This window comes from Callospermophilus lateralis, chromosome 4 (genome assembly GCF_048772815.1).
Source record: "Callospermophilus lateralis isolate mCalLat2 chromosome 4, mCalLat2.hap1, whole genome shotgun sequence".
NCBI lineage: Eukaryota > Metazoa > Chordata > Mammalia > Rodentia > Sciuridae > Callospermophilus > Callospermophilus lateralis.
In genome coordinates this window covers 47,783,242-47,808,173 of record NC_135308.1, presented here as the reverse complement: position 1 = coordinate 47,808,173, position 24,932 = coordinate 47,783,242, and the positions used below count along the sequence as shown (strand labels likewise).

Below are 24,932 nucleotides of genomic sequence, written 5' to 3'. Positions count from 1 at the left end.
TTTTCAAGTGTGGAACACTGGAATCAACTTTAATAATAGATACAATTTAGGAATGCAGCTTTTGGCCACAAAAATCACAGACATGTTGAAGAGTTTATTCTTATGTTTTATATTTTTATCTTCTTTTATTGTTCCAAAGAGAATTATGAGACAGTAAATAGTGCTTTCTTGATCTATTTTATTCTGGTTACAGACTAGAAGCAGCCAAAGATGATTATCGAATACGCTGTGAAGAGTTAGAAAAGGAAATCTCTGAACTTCGGCAACAGAATGATGAATTAACTACTTTGGCAGACGAAGCTCAGTCTCTAAAAGATGAAATAGATGTTCTTAGGTAAACAATCTTTCCTTCGTTGTATAATTTCAGACCCATCAGTTCTGTCTCTCTCTCTTTTTTTTTTTTTTTTTTTTTTAACAAACTCTTGAATCTCTTAGCACACCTCAGTGTGTTTTAAGAGTCATACTACCTGGGTTCATATCCTACAGCTGCCACTTATGTAACCTCTATATTTTCTCAGCTATAAAATGGAAGTAATACACATACTTACCTCAGTTTTATATGAAGAGTTAAATGAGCTTATCTCTTGAAATGCTATCTGGCAAATCAGTCCTCCTGCCTGTTAAATACAAGTTAATCTGACCATCATTTCACACTTGTCTAGCTCGGAAACATTTTTTTCTTATTACCCATATTCTTTAATTCTGAGCCCTCCAGGCACTTGATTTTTTTTCTTTTCTTGGATGCTGGCACATGTTGCAGGGCTTCATTTCCTTCATGGGCATTTTCACGTTCACTTCAATTATTCTCTTATTGATACTTCACCACCTGCCACCTCAGTAGTCTACCATTCTGTTTCTTGCATAATCTCCAGTTATCTGTTGAATCATTCCAGTCATTTCTGTTTTCTGCTTCAGTTCTTTGAATACTGAGAATGAACAGAGAAAATTACATAGGTAGTTTTGTCTAACTACAAATTAATGGTCTTTACTCTTCACTTATTATATCTGCAGTATTTGGGGGAAAAGTTTCTTACTCCTGGTCCACCATTTCACTATTAACCAGTACTTAGTCCTGTATCCCATTTCTCTCTTAGTTGTTTGTTGTTTTTATAACTCTTTCACCTGCCCCCTCCATGCCTTAATCTCAGTAAATGACCTTGTCTCCTACTGCTCAGAAAAAAGAGATTATGAACTGTTGAACTCTCCCATGCTCTTTGTCTCCAGTACCTCTAAATTTTCTGAGTTTCATCATTTTTCTGTTGCTTTTATAGTGTAGACCTCTACTCTTCCTCCTGTCCAGCACTAATTCATTTTTCAGTATGTCAGTCTCAAACCTTCATGCTAATGTAGGGTCTGTGTTTATATCAATTATCATTTTTCTTTGCATCTTGAATCTCGCTTCTTCACAAACACACACACACATTTTTTTTTTTTTTTAACATTTAGGTCTCTTTAATTTTAAAAAGAAAGAAAAAGAAAGATTTATTATTCCTTCCTTCTTTCTAAAACTAAAATTATGTAAGAAAAATTTATATTCTCAGCTGGGGTTATAGTTCAGTATTGTAGCACTCAGCCTAATATGCATGAGACATTGTGTTCAGTCTCCAGCACCACATACACACATATACACACAAATTACATTTTCTTTTTTAGTTTCTACAATTTGCCACTGTCTATCTACTATTTTTTCTACTAAAACCTCTGTTCCTATGATCACTCATGACTCATGCCTAACAACTTACTTTACTTTTGTACTAAATGTGATTTGCTGGCTGTCCCCTGCTGCTTTCCTTGAATTGTATAACATTCTAAACAATATATTTTTCTGTCATTTTGGACATTTTTACAAAATCTGAGCAAAAAATTATTCTGAAATCACTTTTGGTATCATAATTTCATTAGAATGTGTTGTTGCCTGATAATGCCTAGTAATCTTTCTTGGTTTAACATCTTGTCTAAAGATCTTAGCAGCCGTATGTATATTTCTGATTTTTAATTTCTATCTTACTCTAGACATTCTTCTGATAAAGTATCTAAACTAGAAGGTCAAGTGGAATCTTATAAAAAGAAGCTGGAAGACCTTGGTGATTTGAGGCGGCAGGTTAAACTCTTAGAAGAGAAGAATACCATGTATATGCAGAACACTGTCAGTCTAGAGGAAGAGTTAAGAAAGGCCAATGCAGCACGAAGTCAACTTGAGACGTATAAGAGACAGGTAAAAGAACAGAAACAACTTTCCTCATGATGGTTTTAAGCAAGATGTCTACTAGGACATATAGTTTATCAAAACCACTAACTTTTGTTTTTACAGTTTTTAATCTTTTCTTTATTATATTTTTTATATTTAAAGAACTTTAAATATAATTCATTTTGGGGGGCGCGTACCAGGGATTGAACTCAGGGGCACTTGGCCACTGAGCAACATCCCCAGCCCTATTTTGTGATTTTCTTAGAGACAGGGTCTCACTGAGTTGCTTATCGCCTCACTGTTGCTGAGTCTACCTTTGAACTTGCAATTCTCATGTCTCAGCTTCCTGAGCTGTTGCATTAAAAGTGTGCACCACCATGCCCAGCTAAATATAATTCTTATCCAGAGAATTTTGATTGGTCTCTAAAGCAACTCTCCCCCACTTTTTTTAATTTTTAAAATTTAATATGGAATACTTGAGAAATACACAACAGGGCTAGGTGTGATGGTATGCTTCTGTAGTCCCTCTACTAAGAAAGAAGGCTGATGCAGGAGGATCACTTGAGGCCAGCCTAGATAGATAACACAGTTGAGATCCTGTCTAAAGGTGGGTGTGGTGGCACATGCCTCTGATCCCAGAGGCTCTGGAGTCTGAGGCAGGAGGTTTGCAAGTTCAAAGCCAACCTCAGCAACGTAGCAAAGCCCTGTCTCAAAATAAAATATAAAAGGGCTGAGGATGTATCTAAGTGGTTAAGCACCTGTGGGTTCAATTCCTACCCCCCCCCAAAAAAAAAACACAACAGCAAAAGTATAATACAGTAAATACATGCTTAAAAATACAACACTTTCTCCCTTGTTATAGGTAACTTCTGTATTGCTATATGGTTTTTGTTCCACACATCTTTTTATACATTTGTGACATATCTGTTTATTCTTCAAAAATTATTACATTTTTACATGTTCCAAAACTACATAAATGATTCAGTGAAAACACTCTTCTGTCAGGGCATCATGGCACACCTACAGTCTCACCTACTGGGGAGTCTGAAACAGGAGGATCACAAGTTCAAGGCCAGCCTTGGCAACTCAACAAGACCTTATCTCAGGGTACAAAATTGAAAGGGCTGGGGATGTAACTCAGTGGTAGAGTACCCCTGGCTTCAAAATCAAAAAAAAGAAAATACTCTTCTTTATTTGACTTTTTTTTTTCCTCAGTATATTTATGGGATTCATTCATGTTGATAGGCATTGCTTTATACTTACTATTCATTGTTAATGCTGTATATTATTCCATTGAGTGACTATTCCAAAATTTATCTACTTTACTTTTGAAGGACATATGAGATGTTTCCACTTTTATACACACATGCACATACACACAAACATGCGCGCGCGCGCACACACACACACACACACACACACACACACAGAGAAATGCCCCTATTAATCATACTGATCATGTCCTGTGCACATGGTGGAGGTTACAGAGCTTTATCAATTTTTTTTCTCTGTCTCTCTCTCTCTCTCTCTCTCTCTCTCTCTTTTTTTTTTTTTTTTTTTGGTAGCAGGGATTGAACCTAGGGGCACATAACTACTGAGCCACATCCCTATTCCTTTTTATTTTTTGAGACAGGGTCTTGCTAAGTTGCTTTGGGCCTTGTTAAGTTACTAGGACTGCCCTCAAACCCAGGATCTTTCTGCCTCAGCCTCCCTAGTAACTGGGACTATAGGCATGTGCCACCATGCCCAGCTTTATGGAATTTCTTAGAGCATTGTCAATGTAATAGATGTTCCAGTCTATTCTTTGAAGTGATTATATTACCAACAAAATGTTTATATGGATTCCTTTGCTCCCCCACATCACCAACACATAGTATTGTCAAATTTAAATTTTGCCAATTGGTGAATATAAAATAGTGTCTCCTTGTGATTTTACTTAGCATTATGCAGATGACAAATATATGAACTGACCATATTTCTTTTGGAATTTCCTATTTTTATCTTTTACCCATTTTATATTTAATTCTTTTTCTTACTCATTTAACTTTTTCCCCCTGGTACTAGGGATTCAATCCAGAGATACTTTGCCACTGAGCCTCAACTTCAGGTCTTTTTATTTTTTATTTTAAGAAAGGGTTTCACAAAGTTGCTGAGGTTGGCCTCAAACTTGCAGTCCTCCTGTAATTTATAAAACCTTTTATATGTTCTTTATGTTAATTTTTTTAATATTTATTTTGTTAGTTTTAGGTGGACACAATATCTTTATTTTATTTTTTATGTGGTGCTGAGGATCGAACCCAGTGCCTCACGCATTCCAGGCAAGCACACTACCACTTGAGCCACATCCCCAGCCCTTAATTTTTCATTTCTTTAGTTTCATTGTTCATTTCCTATAGATGTCTGACCTGCCAGTATTTTTTGAGTCCTAATTTTAATGTAATGAACTTAAAATATCTTTTTCTTTATGATTTGTACTTTTTATCTTTACACATTATTTTCTACATAAAGATGAAAGTCTAATCTCTTCATTACAAAGATTTAAAATTTGTTTTGCATATTTACATTTATAATCCATCTGGAATTTATTCTTTCCTAGAATGTGAGAGGAATCCATTTAATATTTTTGTCTGTGTGGATATGTAATGGTCCATTCTTCTTCCCCAGTGACCTACAGTTCTACCTTATATATTTAAAGTTTTCATTTTATATATGGGTTTATTTCTGGGCACTCTATTCTATTGGTGTCCTTGTTTATTTCCATGCTACTACTACACTGTCATATTTTCTGTAGATTTTTAGTAATTTTGCTTTTGGTAGAGAAGACTCTCTTACCTGTCCTTTTTCAAAACTCTCTGTTCTTGGACCTGTTTTTTTTTCCCCCCCTCTAAACTCAAAACCCTTGGAGTTGAAATTCCATTGAGTCAGTTGATTGATTTGGAAAGAATTGACATCTTTGTGACAAGAAGTATTCCTATGTATGAATATATCTCTATTTGCATTTATTTAGGTCTTCAGTGTCTTTCAATTTAAGCTCTTTTAAAGATCATGCACATATTTTACTCATAGGTATTTGTGATTTTGGTTGTTTATATAAATGTAGTTATTTGATGGAAGATACCATTTTCCATTTGTTGATGATTTATACTAATGAAATAGATTTCTTTTTTCATTTTTTAAAATTTTGTTATATGACAGCAGAATACTCATATTACCCATATAGAGCACAATTTTTCATATTTCTGGTTGTACACAATAAATAGATTTTATTTGTTGATTCTGTAGCATTGCAAAATTCTCATATTACTTATGATAATATCTCATTAAAGGTGATATAGTGAACAAATGAAAGTAATTTTGTTTCTTTATATTCCATACCTTCTTTTCCCTCCAGTATCAGCACACCTGGCCTTTAATACAACTTTGTGTAAAAATAATAGTGGGAAACCATTTCATATTTTTTATTATGTCCAGAATATTATTTTTTAATTATACTTATTGGCACATTTTAACTATACAAAATAATGGATTTCTTTCTCTTTTTGGAACTGGAGACTTAACGTAGGGGCATTTTTACACCTAGCTACATCCCTGCTATTTCTTTTTTTTTTTTTTTTGAGACAGGGTCTTGCTAAGTTGCTGAGGCTGGTCTCAAGACTTACAGCCCTCCTGCCTTAGGTCAGTGGGATTATAGGTGTGTGCCACTGCAGGTGGCTAAATAATGGGTTTCATTGTCATATTTTCATATGTGATATAATATACTTTGATTGTATATACCTTTCCCATTACTCTCTTTTCCTCCATTCTTCTAGTTCCTTCCTCCTTCTAATAGTCCCCTTTCTATGTTCATGTCATCTTTTTACCCCCTAGATTCCACATATTAAAAAAACATGGAATACTTATCTTTGAGTCTGGCTTGTTTCACTTAACTCGTTGATCTCCAATTCCATCTATTTTCCTACAAATGACATGATTTCATTTTCTCTATGGCTGAATAATATTCCATTGTGTGTATTTACCACATTTGTTTTATTCATTCATGTATTGAGCATCCAGACTGATTCCATAAATTTGGCTATTTTAAATAGTGCCATGACAACATAAGTATGGAGATATCTCTATTGTATGCTGACTTTTGTTCTTCTGGGTATTTACCTGGAAGTGATATAGATGCTGGGAATGTTATATGGTCCTTCTATTTTTAGTTTTTTGTGAAATTTTTATAGTGTTTATTACTAATTTACATTCCCACCAATAGCATATAAGAATTCCTTTTCCCCACATCCTTACTTGCATTTGTTGTTGGGTTTTGTTGTTGTTGTTTCCTTGATAATAACCATTCTGTCTAGAGTGAGATAGTATCTCAATGTAGTTTTGTTTTGTTTTTTTAGTTGTAGATGGACATAATACCTTTATTTTATGTGGTTCTGAGGATTAAACCCAGTGCCTTACCCATGCCAGGCAAGTGCTCTGCCACTAAACCACAGCCCAGTCCTCAATGTAGTTTTGATTTGCATTTTCTGTATATGTGTGTATGTACATATATATGTACACATATATATTTTATTTTTATGTGGTGCTGAGGATCGAACCCAGTGCCTCAGAGGTGCTAAGCAAGCACTCTGCCACTTGAGCCACAATCCCAGCCCATTGATTTGCATTTTCCTGATGACTAAAGACATTGAATATTTCGTGTATTTTTCAACCAGTTGTACATCTTATTTTGTGTTAAATTTTTTTTTAGTTCCTTCTATGTTCTGGATATTAATCCTGTGTTGGATGAACAGTTGGCAATGATTTTCTTCCTTTCTATAGGCAGTTGCTTTACTCTGTTGATTCTTTCTTTTGCTATGCAAAAGTTTTTTCATTTGATATAATTCCATTTGTTAATTCTTACTACTATTTCCTCAGCTATTAGAATCCTATTCAAAAAAAAAAAAAAGAATCCTATTCAGAAAGTCATTGCCTATAATACTGATTTCAAATGTTTTACCTATGTTTTCTTCTAACAATTTTAACATTTAAAGTCTTACATAAGGTCTTTGATCCATTTGAATCAGTTTTTGAACAATTTCAAAATCTAGTTTTCAACCATCAGCAGGTAGTGGTTCACTTTTGACCTCACCATTTGTTAAAGAGGCTCTCTTTTCTCTAACATGTGTTTTTTGCCCCTTTGCCAAAAATCAGGTGACTGTAGATGCGTGTCTTGCATCTATTCCATTGGTCTACATGTGTATTTTTATGCCATTTCCATGCTGTTTTTGTTACAGTAGCTCTATATTATATTTGGAAATCAGTATGGTGATTTTATGAACATTGTTCTTTTTTGTTAGGATTGGCTAGTGTGTTTGGGGTCTTTTGTGCTTCCGTGTGAATTTTAGAATTGTTTTTTCTAGTTCTGTGAAGAATGTATTGGTAATTTGATGGGTATTACATTGAATCTGTCGGTCACGTCCCATAGTATGGCCATTTTACCAATATTAATTTTCCCAGTCCATGAATGGAGAGGTCTTTCCATTTTTTTGATGTGTTCTTCAATTTATTTCTTCAGTGTTTTAAAATTTTTTCCTTGTAGAGGTCTTCACCTCCATGTTTAGGTATATTCATAGGTATTTTATTTTACTTAAAACAACTGTAAATAGGATTGTTTTCCTGATTTCTTTGTTTTAATTTCTCAAAGAATTCAGTATTGGTGTCTGGGAAAGCTATCCAACTCTTCTGTGTTGATTTTGTATCCTGCTTCTTTGCTGAATTTATCAGTTCTAAGAGACTGTTGGTGAATTCTTTAGGGTTTTCTAGGTATACAGTTATTATCTTCTGCAAACAGTTTTCTTGTTACTGATCTATTTAGATTTTTTTAAAATTCTCTTGTTCAAGTTTGATAAGTCAAATATATCTGTAAATTGTTTCTTCTAGATTTTTTAAGAAAAAATTTAATTACACCTGGAAGCAATATCTTTATTTGTTTATTTTTATGTGATGCTGAAGATTGAACCCAGTGCCTCACATGTATGAGGCAAGCACTCTGCCACTGAGCCATAACCCCAACCCCTCTTCTGGATTTTCTAATTTATTGGTAATACAAGTTTTCAAAATATTCCCTAATGATCCTATCAATTTTAGTGTACGTCTCGTAATATCCCACTTTTTTCGTCTCTAATTTTGTTTGGTTCTTCTCTTTTTTGGTTAACTTGGTTAAGGGTTGGTCAGAATTGTTTATCTAATCAAATCTTTGCTTCATTTATTCTTCGGATTTTTCTTTAGTGTCTATTTCATTTATTTCTACTGGTTCTTATTATATCTTTCCTTCTACTAATATTGGGTGTTGTTGTTTTTTCTTGTTTTTCTAAGTCATCATTAGGTTATATCTGAGGTCTATTTTTCTAATTTAAGCATGTGTTGCTACAAACTTCCCTCACATTTGCTGTATCCCATGTGTTCTTTTTAAAAAATATTTTTTACTTATACATGGACACAGTATCTTTATTTTGTATATTTATTTTTATGTGGTGCTGAGAATTGAACCCAGGTTCTCACATGTGTGAGGCGAGCTCTCTACCACTGAGCACAACCCCAGCCTGTCCCATATGTTCTTATAGGTTGTGTTTCCATTATCATTTGATTCTAGGAATTTTTAAATTTTTCCCAGTTTACTATAAAAAATACATTGTTCCATATGCATGTTTTTGTATAATTCCTAAGTTTCTCTTGATGTTAATTTCTATTTCATTCTGTTGTGGTCTGATAAAGATATAAGAAATAATTTTTTGTGTGTGAATGTATGTGTATATTAGGATTTGCTTTATGGCCTAGAATGTTATCTATTTTGAAAAATGCTCTATGTGCTGATGAAAAGGGTGTATATTCTGTAGCTGTTAGATGGAATAGTCTGTAGATGGCTATTAAGTCCATATGATCTATAGGGTAATTTAATTCCAATGTTTCTTTTCTCATTTTTTGCCTGGATAATCTATCCAGGCAAGACTAGGGTATTGAAGTAAGACTAGGGTATTGGTAAGACTAGGGTATTGAAGTCACCCACTATTATGGGACCTTTCTATCCCTTTGTGTCTTATAGTGTTTTTGTTTGTTTGTTTTAAATAAAATTGGATGCTGGGAAGTTCAATGCATATATATTTACAATCATTATATTTATCTTGATTGATTGTACCCTTATCAGCATATTGTGATCTTTGGGGTTCTTTTGACCAATTTTGGTCTTTTTTTGTCAGATGCAGGGATAGCCGTTCTTGCTTTTGGATTTCATTTGGATTATCACTCTCCATCTTTTTACCTTCAACCTGTATGTGCCTTTGTCAGTTTCAAAGAGTTGGGTCTTGCTTTTTAATCCATTCAGCTAGTCTGCATCTTTACATTGGAGAAATTAGATCATTTACATTCAGGGTTGTTATTGCAAGGCAAATTACCAGTTCCTGTTGTTTTGATATTATTGTTTTATATGTTTTAAATCATCTGTGTTCATTTCTTTCTCTTTTATTTGTCTTAGGGGTTTGATGGTTTACTTAAATAATCCTGTTTGATTCTATCCCACTTCTCATTTGCTTATCCACTTATTCATATGTGTGTGTGTATAATTTCAGTTGTAGATGAATACGATACCTTTATTTTTGTTTGTTTTCATTTTTTATTGGTTGTTCAAAACATTACAAAGCTTTTGACATATTTCATACATTAGATTCAAGTGGGTTATGAACTCCCATTTTTACCCCAAATACAGATTGCAGAATCACATTGGTTACACATCCACATTTTTACATAATGCCATATTAGTAACTGTTGTATTCTGCTACCTTTCCTATCCTCTACTATCCCCCCTCCCCTCCCCTCCCATCTTCTCTCTCTACCCCATCTGCTATAATTTAATTCTCTCCCTTGTTTGTTTTTTATTCCCCCTTTTCTTCATTTTTTTTTTTTTTTTTTTTTAATGTGGTGCCAGGGATCAAACCAGTGCCTCACACATGCTAGGCAAGAGCTCTACCACTAAGCCACAACCCCAGCCCATCTACTTATTCTTTTCCATGCTCTTTTGGTTGTTTATCTTGGTTTCTCATCTGGGTGTAGGATTCCTTTGAGTATCTTCTGTAAAGCTGATATAGCAGTCTTGAATTCTTAAAAAGTCCTTTTTCTTCTTAGATTTTAAAGGCTATCTTTTCTGAATGTAGTAATTTTGTTTTCTTCAGGGCTTGAAATACATTATTCCATGTCTTCCTGACCCTTAGAATTTCTGCTGAGAAATCTGCTATTATTCTCATGGGCTTGCATTAATAGGTGACTTGGTGCTTCTCTTACAACTTTTAATATTCTTTCTTTGTTCTGACCTATTGATAGTTCATCTTGGAAAGGTTCTTTTCTGGTCATGTTTATTTGGAGTTCTAAATGTCTTCAGTACCGATGGCCACATCATTACTAAGATTTGGAAACTTTCCACCTATTATTTTACTGAATAAAATGCCATTTACCTGTAGTGGGACTCCCTCATCTATCACTTTAATTGCTTACTTTACATTTTCCCAGATAAGGCTAAGAATAAAAATTCAAACATAATTCATCTGTTAACTGGCTATGATTGTAGATTTATAAATCATGCTCTTTTAAAACCCAAGTACTTGATTATCTTGCCAGCTGAAGAATTTTTGTCCTAATCCATCTTTTTACTACCTTACTACCTTTTAGAGCCTAAAGCAGTTTAATAACCACTTAACTCCTGTTAATCTAGTACTGGCAACTTCTACATGAACTTCTCACTTTATCTTAGCTATGTGATTGGATACCTACCCCAGCATTTCTTTCTCTCTTTCTTTTTCTTTGTTGTTGTTGTTTTTTCCTCAATTCAAAAAGGATTTTAGACTATCCAGTTAGCTATATTGCTAGAAATGAAAATTCCGGAGGATTCTTTTATAATTTTCAGCACTGTTACTCTAGATGATTCTGATTTGGGAATTCAGTGTCTAGGCAGATTTTCATTTCTGTTTTTCTCCATTGTGTTCAGCTGCTCGGTTATATGCATTCATTTGAGTATTGATGTGGGGAGGGGGTTTTTATAGACCTGGAGAAGAAGAAAATGGTTGTTTCTTTTTTGTGGGGAGGGGATTGGGTCCTGGAGATCAAACCCAGATCTCACACATGCTAAGCATATGCTTTACCAGTAAGCTACACCTTTAGCCCCCATAATGATAATTCCTAATGTTTCAAATAATAAAAATTAATGGTATCTTTCTGTATCAGGTAGTAGAACTGCAAAATAGATTATCTGAAGAATCAAAGAAAGCAGATAAATTAGACTTTGAATATAAGCGGCTAAAAGAAAAAGTTGATAGTCTTCAAAAGGAAAAGGATGTAAGTATGTATATTAGGCATTTTGATTTTGACCACTGATAAATTTAGACAATTATATTTAATTCGTGTTTTAACTACATTAATTCCTTCTGTTCACGAATTTAAAAATTAGAGATTCTATTTATTTTTAAATTACAAAAAATTCAAAAAAGATTCCATTTGTTTTGGAAATAGATCTAAAATAAAATATGAATTATTTTACTTCCATTCTAATTTTTTAATATTTATTTATCTTTTCTACCACTGTTGCCTCTTTTAAAGTGTTTTGCTCTTTCTGTAAATTTGTGTAGTTTTTCTGCTTTCTATGTGATTAATTTATAAGACATTTATTCTTCAGCATGTTTTGAATATTTTAAAGATATTTTTGCTTTTCAAGGTTTATGAATACTTAGTTTTTATTCTTTGATCTTTTATGTTTAATGAAAAGGATGTTAAGAAATTAATTCCTTTTACTTAAGGATGGAGTAGATAGCTCTGTTTCTTATGTTTGACTGTGTGTTGCATATTGCCTTGCAATAGTGGACATTCAGTATTATTAAATGAAAAAAAAATTGTTTTAATCTTTTTCTTTATGATCTTTCCATAAAAGACCAAAATGTAAAGCATGTCCAGGTTCACTGTTGTTTATCATTTTATTAGGTAAGGCAAAGACCACTGATGAATAAATTCATAAAGCTTGAAGCTGACCTTCCTTGTTTATATATCCTTCCAGAGATTAAGAACAGAAAGGGATTCTCTGAAGGAAACTATTGAAGAGCTTCGTTGTGTGCAGGCTCAGGAAGGACAGCTCACCACTCAAGGTAAAACATCTTGTTAATCCAAACAAGATGATTTATTTCTGATGATTACCAAAAACATTAGGTTCACTTTAAGATAAAAATGAAAAATTGGTTCGAGGCAATAAAATTGATACGAATTTTTAAACTCTTACCCAGATTATGGAAAATAGGCTATAGTTATGGGACCAGATTTACTTGCCAACTTTTAGAGAAATTTGCTGGCATTTGAGTTTTTATTAGGTCAAATCATTTCTCTTTTTTATACCTTTAAAATAGACTTTATTTTTAGAGTACTTTTAGGATCACAGTAAAATTGAAGACACAGATTTCCCATAGACCCTATGCCCACAAACACGCATGGCCTCCCTCATTAACAACGTCCCCCACCAGAGCACATTTGTTTCAATGATGAATGTATATTTTTTATCACTGGGAGTTCATACTAACATTAGGGTTAATTCATATGGATCTGAATAAATATATTGACATGTATCTACCATTATGGTATCATGCAACGTATTTCCGCTGCCCTGAAATTCCATGTCTGCCCTCACCCTATTCAGTCCCCACTAACCCTGGGCAACCACTGATCTTACTGATCTTTTTTTACTATCTCCATAGGTTTATTTTATTCAGCAGCATAGAGTTGGAATCACCTAGTATGTAGTGTTTCCAGATGGGCTTCTTTGTTGTTGTTGTTGTTGTTTTTAAATATATATGACTGTAGAGTGTATTTTGACATATTATACATACATGGAGTACAACTCATTCCAATTAGGATCCCGTTCTTGTGGTTGTACATAATATGGAAGTCATCTTTGTTAACCTGGAAATTCATTCTGAAAAACTCCTCATGTCTTCTTTAAAAGTATATCAAACATTCTGAGTCAGTGTTTTTTATTTGTTTGTTTGTTTTCCCTCTACTGAGAAAAGTGGAATGGATTTTAATCCATTAAGGAACATCTCCAAAATCTATTCTTCCTCACTTGAGAGAATCAACACTCAGCTCACTCTTCTTTTTTTTTTTTCTTTTTTGAACCACAAGAGTCAGCTCACTCTTCTACTGCTCTTGCATGACAGTGGAGGACTGTGAAAGATTGATGACTTGAATAGCTTTGGTTTGTTCACTCCCACATTAATAACCAGTCCCTGCTTGTTAGATAAAACTGGAATATTTTTTTCCCATGACTACCCTTTTTCTTAATTCCTTATTTCTTCTAAAAACCTGCTTATTTATTCCTTTACCTTCTAATCTGCTCCTATAGTCTCTCTTTTTTGGGGGGAAAGGGGCTTACCAGGGATTGAACTCAGGGGCACTTCACCACTGAGATATGGTTAGTGCCTCAGCCTCCGGAGCCACTGGGATTACAGGCATACTCCACTGCATTCAGCTTCCTATAGTCTCACTTAACTAGCTCTCTCACCTGGCCTCATTTTCCAACTTATTCAGCCTCCCTATCAGCTATTTTAACCATTTTCTCATCACTGCTTTCTTTTCTTCTTACCTTGTTTTAGTCCAAGCTTGTCAAACCTTAATTTAGGCAGCCTAAAGCCCCTCCCCACACACATTGCAAATTGCCAAAGTCAACTAAAGAAAAATATATCTTTCTTAATTATCTTCACCAAAAATTCATCATTTCTTATATAATTGGATCTTCATTGCTTGCCTGGCAGTTTTTTCACTTGTCTCTAATCAACTCTGCTTGAGTTTTTCTAAAATTTTGACTCTAACCTGAACTTTAACCTTTTTATTCTCAGCTCCTGTATCATCAAGAAAAGGTAGACTATCTCATGTAAACTCTCATGTTTCTGTTTGCTACCTAACAACCTGTATATTTTTACCTTCTTTATGTACATACCCTTTGACCTAACGATTTTACTCTAGAAATTTACCTTAATATGGCTTAAGGCATTGTTTCTAATAGTGAACTTTAAAAACAACCTAAAAATTCAGCAATGTAGAAATGGCATTCTCATTTGGCCATGTACTGTAGAGCCATTAAAAAGAATAAAGAATCTGGGCATGGTGGTGCATGCCTGTAGTCTCAGTGGTTTGGGAGGCTGAGGCAGGAGGATCCTGAGTTCAAAGCCAGCCTCAGCAATTTAACAAGGTGCTAAGCAACTCAATGAGACACTGTCTTTAAATAAAATACAAAAACAGTGCTGGGGATGTGGCTAAGGGTTAAGTGCCCCTGAATTCAATCCTGGTACGGAAAAATAATAATAATAATAATAAGGCAAATCTTGTACTTTCCTGACATGAAGAGATGTGTATGTTCCATCAGTAAGTTAAAAAAGAAGGGGACAGGGCTGGGATTGTGGCTCAGTGGTACAGCACTCGCCTATTAAGTGCAGGGGCCCTGGGTTCGATCCTCAGCACCACATAAAAGTAAATAAATAAAGATATCGTGTACAACTACAACTAAAAAATAAATATTAAAAAACAAGTAGAGGACAGCATTCTTGATAGTCTCTCAGCAAACTAAAAATAGAATGAAAGTTACTCAGCCTACTAAAGGGTACCCATGAAAAACCTACAGCTAACCTCATATACCACATACTTAATGATGAGAGACTGAATTTTTTCCCCTCGGATTAATGCAAGGATGTTCACTCTCATCACTTCCATTCAGTGTGGTGTGAGAGTTTCTAGCAAGTGCAGTATGGCAAAAGAATGAAATAGAAAACATCTAAGATGGAAAATTTTGAAAAATGTAAATCTGGTGTGGAATCCCATGGCTTGGGAGGCAAGAGGGTTGCAAGTTGAAAGCCAGCCTCAGCAACTTAACAAGGCCCTGCCTCAAAATAATTTTTTTTTTTTTTTTTTAAGGGCTAGGGATGTGGCTCAAATGGTTAAGTGCTCCTGGATTCAATCCCTGGTACCAAAAAAGAAAGAAAGAAAGAAATGAGATCAGTGTATTTCTGTATACTACCAGTGAATATTCTGAAAGTAAAATCAGAGTGATATGAAAAAGAAATGACATTCAGGGCTGGAGGTATAACTCAGTGGTACAGCACTTGCCTAGCATATGTGAGGCCCTGAGTTCAATTTTCCAGAACTGCAAAAGAGAAAAAGGAAAAAAGTGCCAAGCACAGTGGTGTATGCCTATAACCCCAGCAGTTCCTGCAACTCAGATGGCTAAAGCAGGAAGATCACAAAATAAAATTTGTATTAAAATAAAATTTGAATAAGGGCTGGAGGTGTAGCTCAGAGGCAGAATGCTTCTTGGTCCAAACCACAAAAAGAAGAGAAAAAAATGAAATAAAATGCTTAGGAATAAGTTTAAGAAAGAAATGCAGGACTTGTACACTGAAAATTATAAAGCATTGCTACATAAATTAAAATAAGGTCTAAATAAATGAAGAGATCTCTCATATTCAGATATTAGAAGATTCAATATTGGGCTGGGGATGTGGCTCAAGCGGTAGCGCGCTCGCCTGACATGCGTGCGGCCCGGGTTCAATCCTCAGCACCACATACAAACAAAGATGTTGTGTCTGCCGAAAACTAAAAAATAAATATTAAAAAAAAAAATTCTCTCTCTCTCCCTCCCCCTCTCTCTCAAAAAAAAAAAAAAAAGAAAAGAAAAGATAAAGAAGATTCAATATAGTTAAGATTACAGCTTTCCTTACATTGATCCAAGGATTCAGTGCAATCCCAATAAAATAATCTCCAGTGGACTTTTTTGTAAAAATTGACAAGCTGATCCTAAAATTGACAGGAGGATCACAAGTTCAAAACCAGCCTTAGCAACAGCAAGGTGCTAAGCAACTCACTGAGACCCTGTCTCTAAATAAAATACAAAATAAGGCTGGGGATGTGGCTCAGTAATTGAGTTGCCACCCAGTTCAATTCCCAGTCCCCAACCCCCCTCAAAAGACATAGCAATCAAAGTAATTTACCACATTAACAAAATGAAGGGAAAATCAACTGTTCACGATCATATAAGTAGATGCAGAAAAGGCCTTTATGTGTGTATATACTTATGGTAATGGGATTTACCCAGGGCTTTGCACATGTTAGGCAAGCACTCTATCACTGAGATGCACTCCCAGTTCTTTTATTTCATCATGAGATAAAGTCTTGCTAAATTGCCCAGATTGGCCTTGAAATTGCAATCCTCTTGCTTTGCCTCCTGAATATATTCTCAGCTGAGATTATAGGCATATGCTACCATACCTGGCTCAGAAAAAGCATTTTACAAAACCCAACATCCACTTATAATGTTAAAATCTCAGTATAACTAGGAAGAGAAGAAAATTTCCTCAATATGATTTTTAAAAATACGAAAAACCTATAGCTGGGGCTGGGGCTCTGCAGTAGAGCGTTCGCCTAGCACATGTGAGGTGCTAGGTTCAACCCTCAGCATCACATAAAAATAAATAAATAAAACAAAGATATTGTGTTCAACTACAACTTTAAAAAATAATAAAACAAAACCTGTAGCTAACATCATATTCAATGGCAAAAACTAAAGCTTTTCCTCCAAGATCAGGAATAAGACAAAGATGCCCACTATCATCAATTCTATTTAATAAAGTACTAGAATTCCTAACTTGGGCAATTAGATAAAGGGTGGAGAGAAAAGAATTTTAAGAGAAAATTAAATGTTTAGAGGAATATCTTGATGACATTGAATTTGGCAGTGATTCTCTGGAATTAATAATAGCAAAAACATAGGCAACAAAAGAAAAGCATAGGACTTTTGTCAAAATTGAAAACTTCTCTTCATCAAAGGACACCATTAACCAACTGAAATTAACCATAAAATAGGAGAAAATATTTGCAAATCATCTATTTGGTAAGGAATTAATATTTAGGATATACAAAGATTCTATAAATCAATAGCAATAAACACAAAACACAGCCAGGCATGGTGGTACAGGCCTGTCATCCCATCTACTTAGGAGACTGAGGCAATGGGATTACAAGTTTAGGAATGGCTAGAGCAATTTAGGAGACTCTGTCTCAAAGCAAAAAATAGGTTAGGGTTATATTTCATATACCTGCCTAGCATGTATATGCCAGGCCTTGAGGAGCACTTACTTGGCATGTGTGAAGACTTGGGTTTGATCCCCAACACCTCATACAAAACAAAACCACAACCACTTAATACCAGTTAAGGTAGCTAATACTCTTACTCACCCTAAAAAAAAAAAAAAAAAAAAAGAAAGAAAGAAAAAAAAGTGCTGATGAAGATACGGAGAATTGGAACTCTTATACATTGCTGGTAGGAATGATCAGTGCTGTAGAAACCAGTTTTTTGGCTCTTGAGAAAGTTAAACATAAAATTACTGTATGATTTAGCAGTTCCATTCCTAAGTGTATACCCAAAAGAATTGAAAATGGTGGACTAACCAGGTGCTTGTGCACAGATTTTCATAGCAGCAGCATTCACAGTCATCAAAAGGTGAAAGCAAGGCTAGTGTCTGTTGATGGATAAATGGATAAACAAAATGCATTTGTATACATAGGAATATTATTTGGCCACAAAAGGAAGGAAATTCTGATAAATGCCAAAATATGAATGAATCTTTAAAACATTGTTTTAAGTAAGCCAAACACAAAAAGACAAATATTGTATGATTCTGCTTATATGGGGTATTTAGACTGGGCAAATTACTGAGACAGAAAGTAGAATAGAGGTTACCAGGGACCAGGAAAGGAAGGAATGGAGAGTTATCGCCTAATGTCTATAGAATTTCTGATTTGAATGATACAAAAGTTTTGAAAATAGGCAGTAGTATTGGCTATATATTGTGAATGTACTTAATGCTACATAGTTGTATACTTAAAATAGTAAAATACTGTAAGACTACTACAGTGAGATCTTGTACTTGAGAAAATGGTGATTTTATCTGTTAAAATTAATGCTCAAGATAGAGTTTCCTCTAAAGTTTGTATTACCTAACTAAAGGATGTAGTTGTGCTTTCTGTTAACCTTGTATTTGCATCTGTGTTTATAGGATTAATGCCTCTGGGCAGTCAAGAATCTTCAGATAGCCTCGCAGCAGAGATTATTACTCCTGAAATCAGGTAAGGAGATTATGATGTTCACAGTCACACTGCATAATATTTCTGGAGAAAAATGATTCCTTTAAAGTGTAAAGAGAACCAGTTCTTTTTTATTAGTAATACTTTGAACCTGAATTCAGTATTAAATTTCTATGTTTTCAGCATGTTAGAAGCTTTCTTCAACTGGCCTAACAGATAACTGATCTTCTCATTTCAGTAGGACAATCTTTTACACAAAGTAAACTAATACCCTCAACAAACATTTAGCAATGAAAATATTTGGCCAAAGACAAAGGTTATGCTTAGCTATTAGCCTGCAAAATAATTTTAAGGTTTTATCTACTAACCACTTGGAATGGTCTGGGAAAGATACAGTGCTATAGAGAGGAGGAAACACCTCCCTATCTCTAAATTCTCTTCCCTCAGTAATAATCCTTTTTATTTAGCCAAAGCATTTTTTTAAATTCCATTTAACTTAGCATATATATATATGAATGAGAAATGGGTTTTGGGGAAGTCTTCAGTTTCCAGAAGGAAAATGCTTTTACCTTTTCTGGGCCTATTTGCTCCTTTTTAAAATGGACACTGACCTTGATTCTTCAGGGGCAGGTGTGTGGCATACAACTGTAATCCCAGCTCTTAGGAGGTTGAAGCAGGATGATGGCTAATTTGAGACTAGCCTGGGCAACTTATTGAGATGCTTCCCCAAAGTAAAAAAGGGCTGGGGGTATATCTAAATGGTGGAGGGCCCCTATGTTCAATTCCTAGTACTGAAAAAAAAAAGAAAAAAGAAAAAAAAATCTTTGGAATTATTAAGTGGAATAATGGTTGTGTAAAAGTTTTATAAACTGTAAAAGTTGAAGTAAGTACTCATTGAATAAATGATTTTTTAATTTAAGAAGTACAAACAAAAGAAGTATAATTCAACATCATGTCTGGAGATATCTTTATTACTTCCTAATATGTTACATTATAATTGAACCAATAAAATTAGTTGAATGGATGAATACTTATCATTAAAAACATTTATAAAAGTCTGTGTCCCCTCAAAATTTTTTATAGTGGCTCTCTAAGAAAAGAATAATTATAAAGATTTGACAGGTTTTTTTTTGCATATTACTAGATACAAATTAGAATATGCTGTATGTCCAGAAGAACTGTCAAAAAAATGAAATGATTAGCAGTGATGAAAAGTTTGCAACTTAAGTCATAGACAGTGGGATATTATTTCATACTTTTTATTGATGTTGAATGAGAAATTGGAATACTCAAAGTAGGGGAAAAGATTAAAGTAGAATTATTTTTTTTAAGCAAATTAACAAAATGTCTCATCTAAAAGTGTGCTTATCTTTTAACAGAAAAATAACACTTCTGAGAATTAATCCTAAGGAAATTTTTTGTACATAAAGGTATATCCTATTAAAATGTTAAAACTCAATTGATAATCTGCCCATAATCGGACTTTAATGAAATAACTGATTCACTTATATATTTTAACAGTATGTCACTTAAAATTTATTAAAGTGGGGCTGGGATGGTGGCTGGGTGGAGCGCTTTTCTAGCACATGCGAGGCCCTGGATTCATTCCTCAGCACCACATAAAAATAAAAAAATAAAAATTTATTAAAGTGTAGTTAATAATAAAGATTATGAACTTTTAACTGTAAATAGCAGCTATGAGTGCAACGTGTGTTGTGTGAAACCTTTTTTTAAATAATGTGTACTGTATGTATACACATATAGAAAGCTATATTTAAACAATAGTTCTTTTGCATCAGAGAGTTAAAGAGAGTTATATTTTCTTTTATCTTTTATTCCCTACAATGAAGGTGTGTACTTTGTAATTGAAAAATACAAAGTTATTGCTGTCCATATACAAAATATTTCACAATCTATATGATTTCTTGAATTGAGTTGCAAGGGTTTTTTTTTTATTTATATATGACAGCGGAATGCATTACAATTCTTATTACACATATAGAGCACAATTTTTCACATCTCTGGAAGTATACAAAGTATATTCACACCAGTTTGTGTCTTCATACATGTACTCTGGATAATAATAATCATCACATTCCACCATCATTTATAACCCCATATCCGCTTCCCTCCCCTCTTTCCCCTGTTCCCTATCTAGAGTACATCTATTCCTCTCATGCTCCCACTCCCTATCCCACTATGAATCAGCCTTCTTATATCAAAGAATACATTTGGCATTTCGTTTTTTGGGATTGGCTAACTTCACTTAGCATTATCTTCTCTAACTCCATCCATTTACCTGCAAATGCCATGATTTTATTCTTTTTTATTGATGAGTAATAGTCCATTGTGTATATAAGGGCATCTTGGTTGGTTCCACAGTTTAGCTATTGTAAATTGTGCTGCTTTAAACATTGATGTGGCTGTGTACCCAAAGGACTTAATAGCGAACTATTGAGTTGCAAGTTTGATTCATCTTTTGAGTAGCAAAAGTAAAAGTATTTGAGAAGATTTATGGTGTTTACAAAATAAGAGCTGGTTTTAATATGTATGTTTCTCATTTTAATTTGTTTTTCATTAGAAGCACAGCTTTTTATAGGATTTGGTATCTGAAAGCACTCTCTTCATGGGCCTGTCTAAAGAAGACCCTGTATAAAGAAGAAATGAATTATATATTTAAAGAACATTTTCATCTGAATAAATATTTAATTATATTAGCTCTCTAATAAATGTGGTTACCAGTTCAGTGTGACTGTTGCTTTTAACATTCCTCTATGTAAGCTTTGGCTTGGCACAAGAATGAATGCAAAGCAATGTAATCTAGTAATCTGACTCTAATAATTCACCTTGTTAGAAGACTACACTTTTACATATGTCTAGGATTGGGTATGCTGAATTTCTTGAAAACAGTCCTCCAAATGATTGGTAATTGCTTGGCTTTAGAGGTCATGTTTTCTTATGAGAACCAAAGAACAAGAAAACATAAATTTATTCACAGCTTAAATATTTAAATCAGAAGGGAAACAGAATTTTAAAATGCCTTCATTATAAGTCATGATATGTAGAGATTTTTATCTTCAGATTATTCCTTGTATAAAGAATTTAAGAAATGATGGTGGAATGTGATGATCATTATCATCCAAAGAACACGTATGAAGACACAAATTGGCGTGAATATGCTTTGTATACAACCAGAGATATGAAAAATTGTACTCTATATGTACAGTAAGAATCGTAATGCATTCTGCTGTCATATATAAATAAAAAAGAATAAATTAATTAAAAGAAAATAATTTAAAACCTGAAATGGAATGCCTTAACAGTTAGAAAGAAGCTAAATTCATTGCAGGTACTTTTTCACTTATGTGTATTGAGTCTGTAACTATACATGAGTAGATTTTTTATACCTATATTGTATTAATGTACCAGGTAATCAGTTTTCGTTTTGTTCATTCAGGGAGAAACTTATTCGTCTTCAGCATGAGAATAGAATGCTAAAAATTAATCAAGAGGGTTCAGACAATGAAAAAATTGCCTTATTGCAGAGCCTTTTAGATGATGCAAATCTACGCAAGAATGAACTGGAGACAGAGAACAGGTAGAGTATATATAGGTGGCAGCATCCAGCCATAGGCACTCCCTATTTGCCTTATTTTTGATTCCCTTAAACAAAGGGAATTTGGAATTGTAATTTGAAAAAGAGTCAAATGCTATTATATTGCCTTTGAAAAATACTTTATTTTTCCACTTAGACTTGCCAGAAAGTATTGTATATCTTTCTGTTAGCATTATCTTCTTGATTTTTTTTTTCAAGCAAAATGATACTAAAGCTCTACCATTTACCCTTTCTAATCACTAGTTAAAAGTAAAAAAGAAAGAAAACTAATCATTTAGTTTAGCCTTTTGCAACAATTTCAATTCTTACTTCATAATCAGGGTAATAAAGTTTATTGTTTTCATGGTCTGATGGTTTCAGAGGATCCGTTGGCAAAGCATTATTTTTTATAATCCAGTATTTATTGTGACACTAAAAGAAAGTCATTTCTCTTATGAGCAGTTCAGTTATTTTGAGAATTTAGAATCTGTAAATTTAGCAAGAAAATCACTTTTCTGAGAACTTGTAAGTTTTTGGTGTATTATACAACCATTCAGAGTCAGTTACATTAAAATGAACAGTTTCCTTTAACAAAGGTTACTTTTATATTTTTGTTGTAACTGTCTTTAGATTCTTTTGGGAAATGTTTCTTAAATAATAAACATAATATTTTCCTTTTTCTTACTGATGTAATATTCTGTCTTTAGGGAGACTTTTCATTTTTATTATATAATTTATATAATTTCATAGTTTGCCTGATATTGCAGATTCTTTATTATGCCTGATTGCTTTGGCCTTTTGCAAGTGAGAGTCAATCTTGCGAGTCATAATTGTTATGACAGTTTTATATATACTACCCTTCTTCCTATAGCTTTAAAAGTTAAATCTACCAAAGCAGAATCAGCAAACAGTATACACTGGCATAAATGCCAGAGTGATTATAAGAACACCTAACATTAAATACAAATGGAAGGAAAACATTTTTACATCAATTCTTAGGAACATAGAAAATGAGTGTTTTTAAAAAAGTATTAGAAAAAGTAGAAAATGCAGTAGGTGGAGGAAGGATTATAGAAAACAGCTTGCTGCTGTTTACAACTTAGTGTTATGTTTGTTTCTTAAATTACAAAACTGATGACAACCTACCTTTAGATTATGATCACCAGTGATCTGTGATTATAACAACTAATATTTATTAAGCAACTCTTTTTTTCCAAACATTGTGCTAAGTGTTTTAGACATGTTCTTTCTTATTTTAATGTAAGTTTTACAGAAGAGGGAACTTGGGCTCAGACTCTGGCTTCCTGGCTTTGCAGTCCTTGTACCTAACCTATACCCACCTTCTTGCCACTTTATCTTCTACTGTTTTTGTAGAACATTTACTCTCTTTCCTGTCCTTCTTTCCTCCTCTGTGAATCAATCTAAATTTGTTCTTCCTGAGTTTATAAATATTTACCTTATCTCTACCTTGATCTTGTAATAGATTGGCAACAGGAACCTAAGGTTAGTTCCATTGTGTCTTGTTTATTTGTTACTTCACGCTAGTTTATTTAAATGTGCCATTTACTCCTCAATAGATTTTACATATTTCTCATATTCTTATTCACTCGCTAGTATCTAGTTCTGAACGGTCACTCAGTGTCATCTTTATCAGCCAACCATCTTCATAACAAGGTTTGTTTATAAGCCCTGGATTTTCTGCACATGCCTCATTAATTTCAGTTATTTCTGATAGAGGAGAACAGAGTTCACTGGCAGTTTTCACTGTTTCCAAAACACCAAACTCATCTTGTTTTATCAATTTTTGTCCCAACCTCAAGCAGACTACAGTAAACATTTCTCAGAGCTGCCTTCCCAGTACAAAATTGCTGATTCCCACTGTTTCAGTACCATTTTCTGGTCTTATGCATTCATGTTTCTCTGAACTTATGCACAAAAGCGGAGCAGACCCCATACACAGTGTCCTGGGGACCCAGCCCTCAGCCACCCTGCATCATTCATAGGGCTATGTTTGAAAAACTATTGAGAGTGGCCATGTGTGCCTTGGCCACCCAGTGGCTTAGACTAGAGTCCCCACCGAGTCTTTTAACCTTAAATATAATTGGTTAGCCACCCCATATGTCAGCTATTAGTAGGCCATGTTTGTAGTAGGCCTCCAAAGTCCTTTCCAGTGAGTCACTTTTTTTTTAAAATCTGTAGTTCTGTTATTGATGAAACAATATTAGAAGAGTGATAAAAGATTGAGAGTGGAGCCATAAAAAATTGCTCAGAGAACTTTCTCAAAGTACCCATGATCAAGTTTCCCTACTTCTCAGAGAAAATTCTAAAGCTCAGCCTGTCTTACATACTACCTTGATATCTTTGTATTCAGTAGTTAGACTTCGATTAAAATGTTAATTAAATTCCTGAAGGAAGAAAGAGAAGGTAGAAACAATTCACATTTATAGAATATCTGGGGGCTGGGGTTGTGGCTCAGTGGTAGTGCACTTTCCTTGAATGGGTGAGGCACTGGGTTCAATTCTCGGCACCGCATATAAATAAAGGTCCATCAACAACTTAAATAAATTAATTAATAATTTTTAAAAAAATTTATAGAATATCTGCTTTGTGCCAGTACTGTGCCTAACATACTGCATATGTTATCTCAATTCATCCTCTAGACAACTCCATGAGTGAAGTAGGCATTATAATTCTTTTTTTAACAGATAATCTTTTTCATATATATTTGTTTGCTCACATGCTTCATATGTTAACAGTTATATGTACTTGTCCATCTCATTGCTGGGCATTTACATTGTTTTCAAATCCCCCAAGGAACATGTTGGTACAGACTGATTATACTTTATGACATTTACAATGATCTCTACCTAGTAGGCTTACAATGTTAATTAATGAAATAATCTCAAAAGCGGCTAAGATGAAAGTTGAAATCATCTTATAGTTTGAAACATTTTTCCCAAATGTTTTCTGAAAAGATTGAACAGAATTACAGTGTATTGGTCATGTATTTATGAACTTGTG

At 33.9% G+C, this 24,932-nt stretch overlaps 1 protein-coding gene across 2 annotated transcripts in view; it reads left to right on the top strand.

Moving 5' to 3' along the window:
- Hook3 (hook microtubule tethering protein 3) overlaps nucleotides 1-24,932 on the top strand; it is a 112,058-nt gene that overhangs the window by 67,582 nt on the left and 19,544 nt on the right. For both annotated transcript variants that reach the window (XM_076852460.1, XM_076852462.1), the window contains 6 exons: nucleotides 194-334; nucleotides 2,014-2,215; nucleotides 11,432-11,542; nucleotides 12,255-12,342; nucleotides 18,289-18,358; nucleotides 21,774-21,914. In XM_076852460.1, coding sequence (XP_076708575.1) covers nucleotides 194-334; nucleotides 2,014-2,215; nucleotides 11,432-11,542; nucleotides 12,255-12,342; nucleotides 18,289-18,358; nucleotides 21,774-21,914 — 753 coding nt within the window. The remainder of the gene's footprint in view (nucleotides 1-193; nucleotides 335-2,013; nucleotides 2,216-11,431; nucleotides 11,543-12,254; nucleotides 12,343-18,288; nucleotides 18,359-21,773; nucleotides 21,915-24,932) is intronic.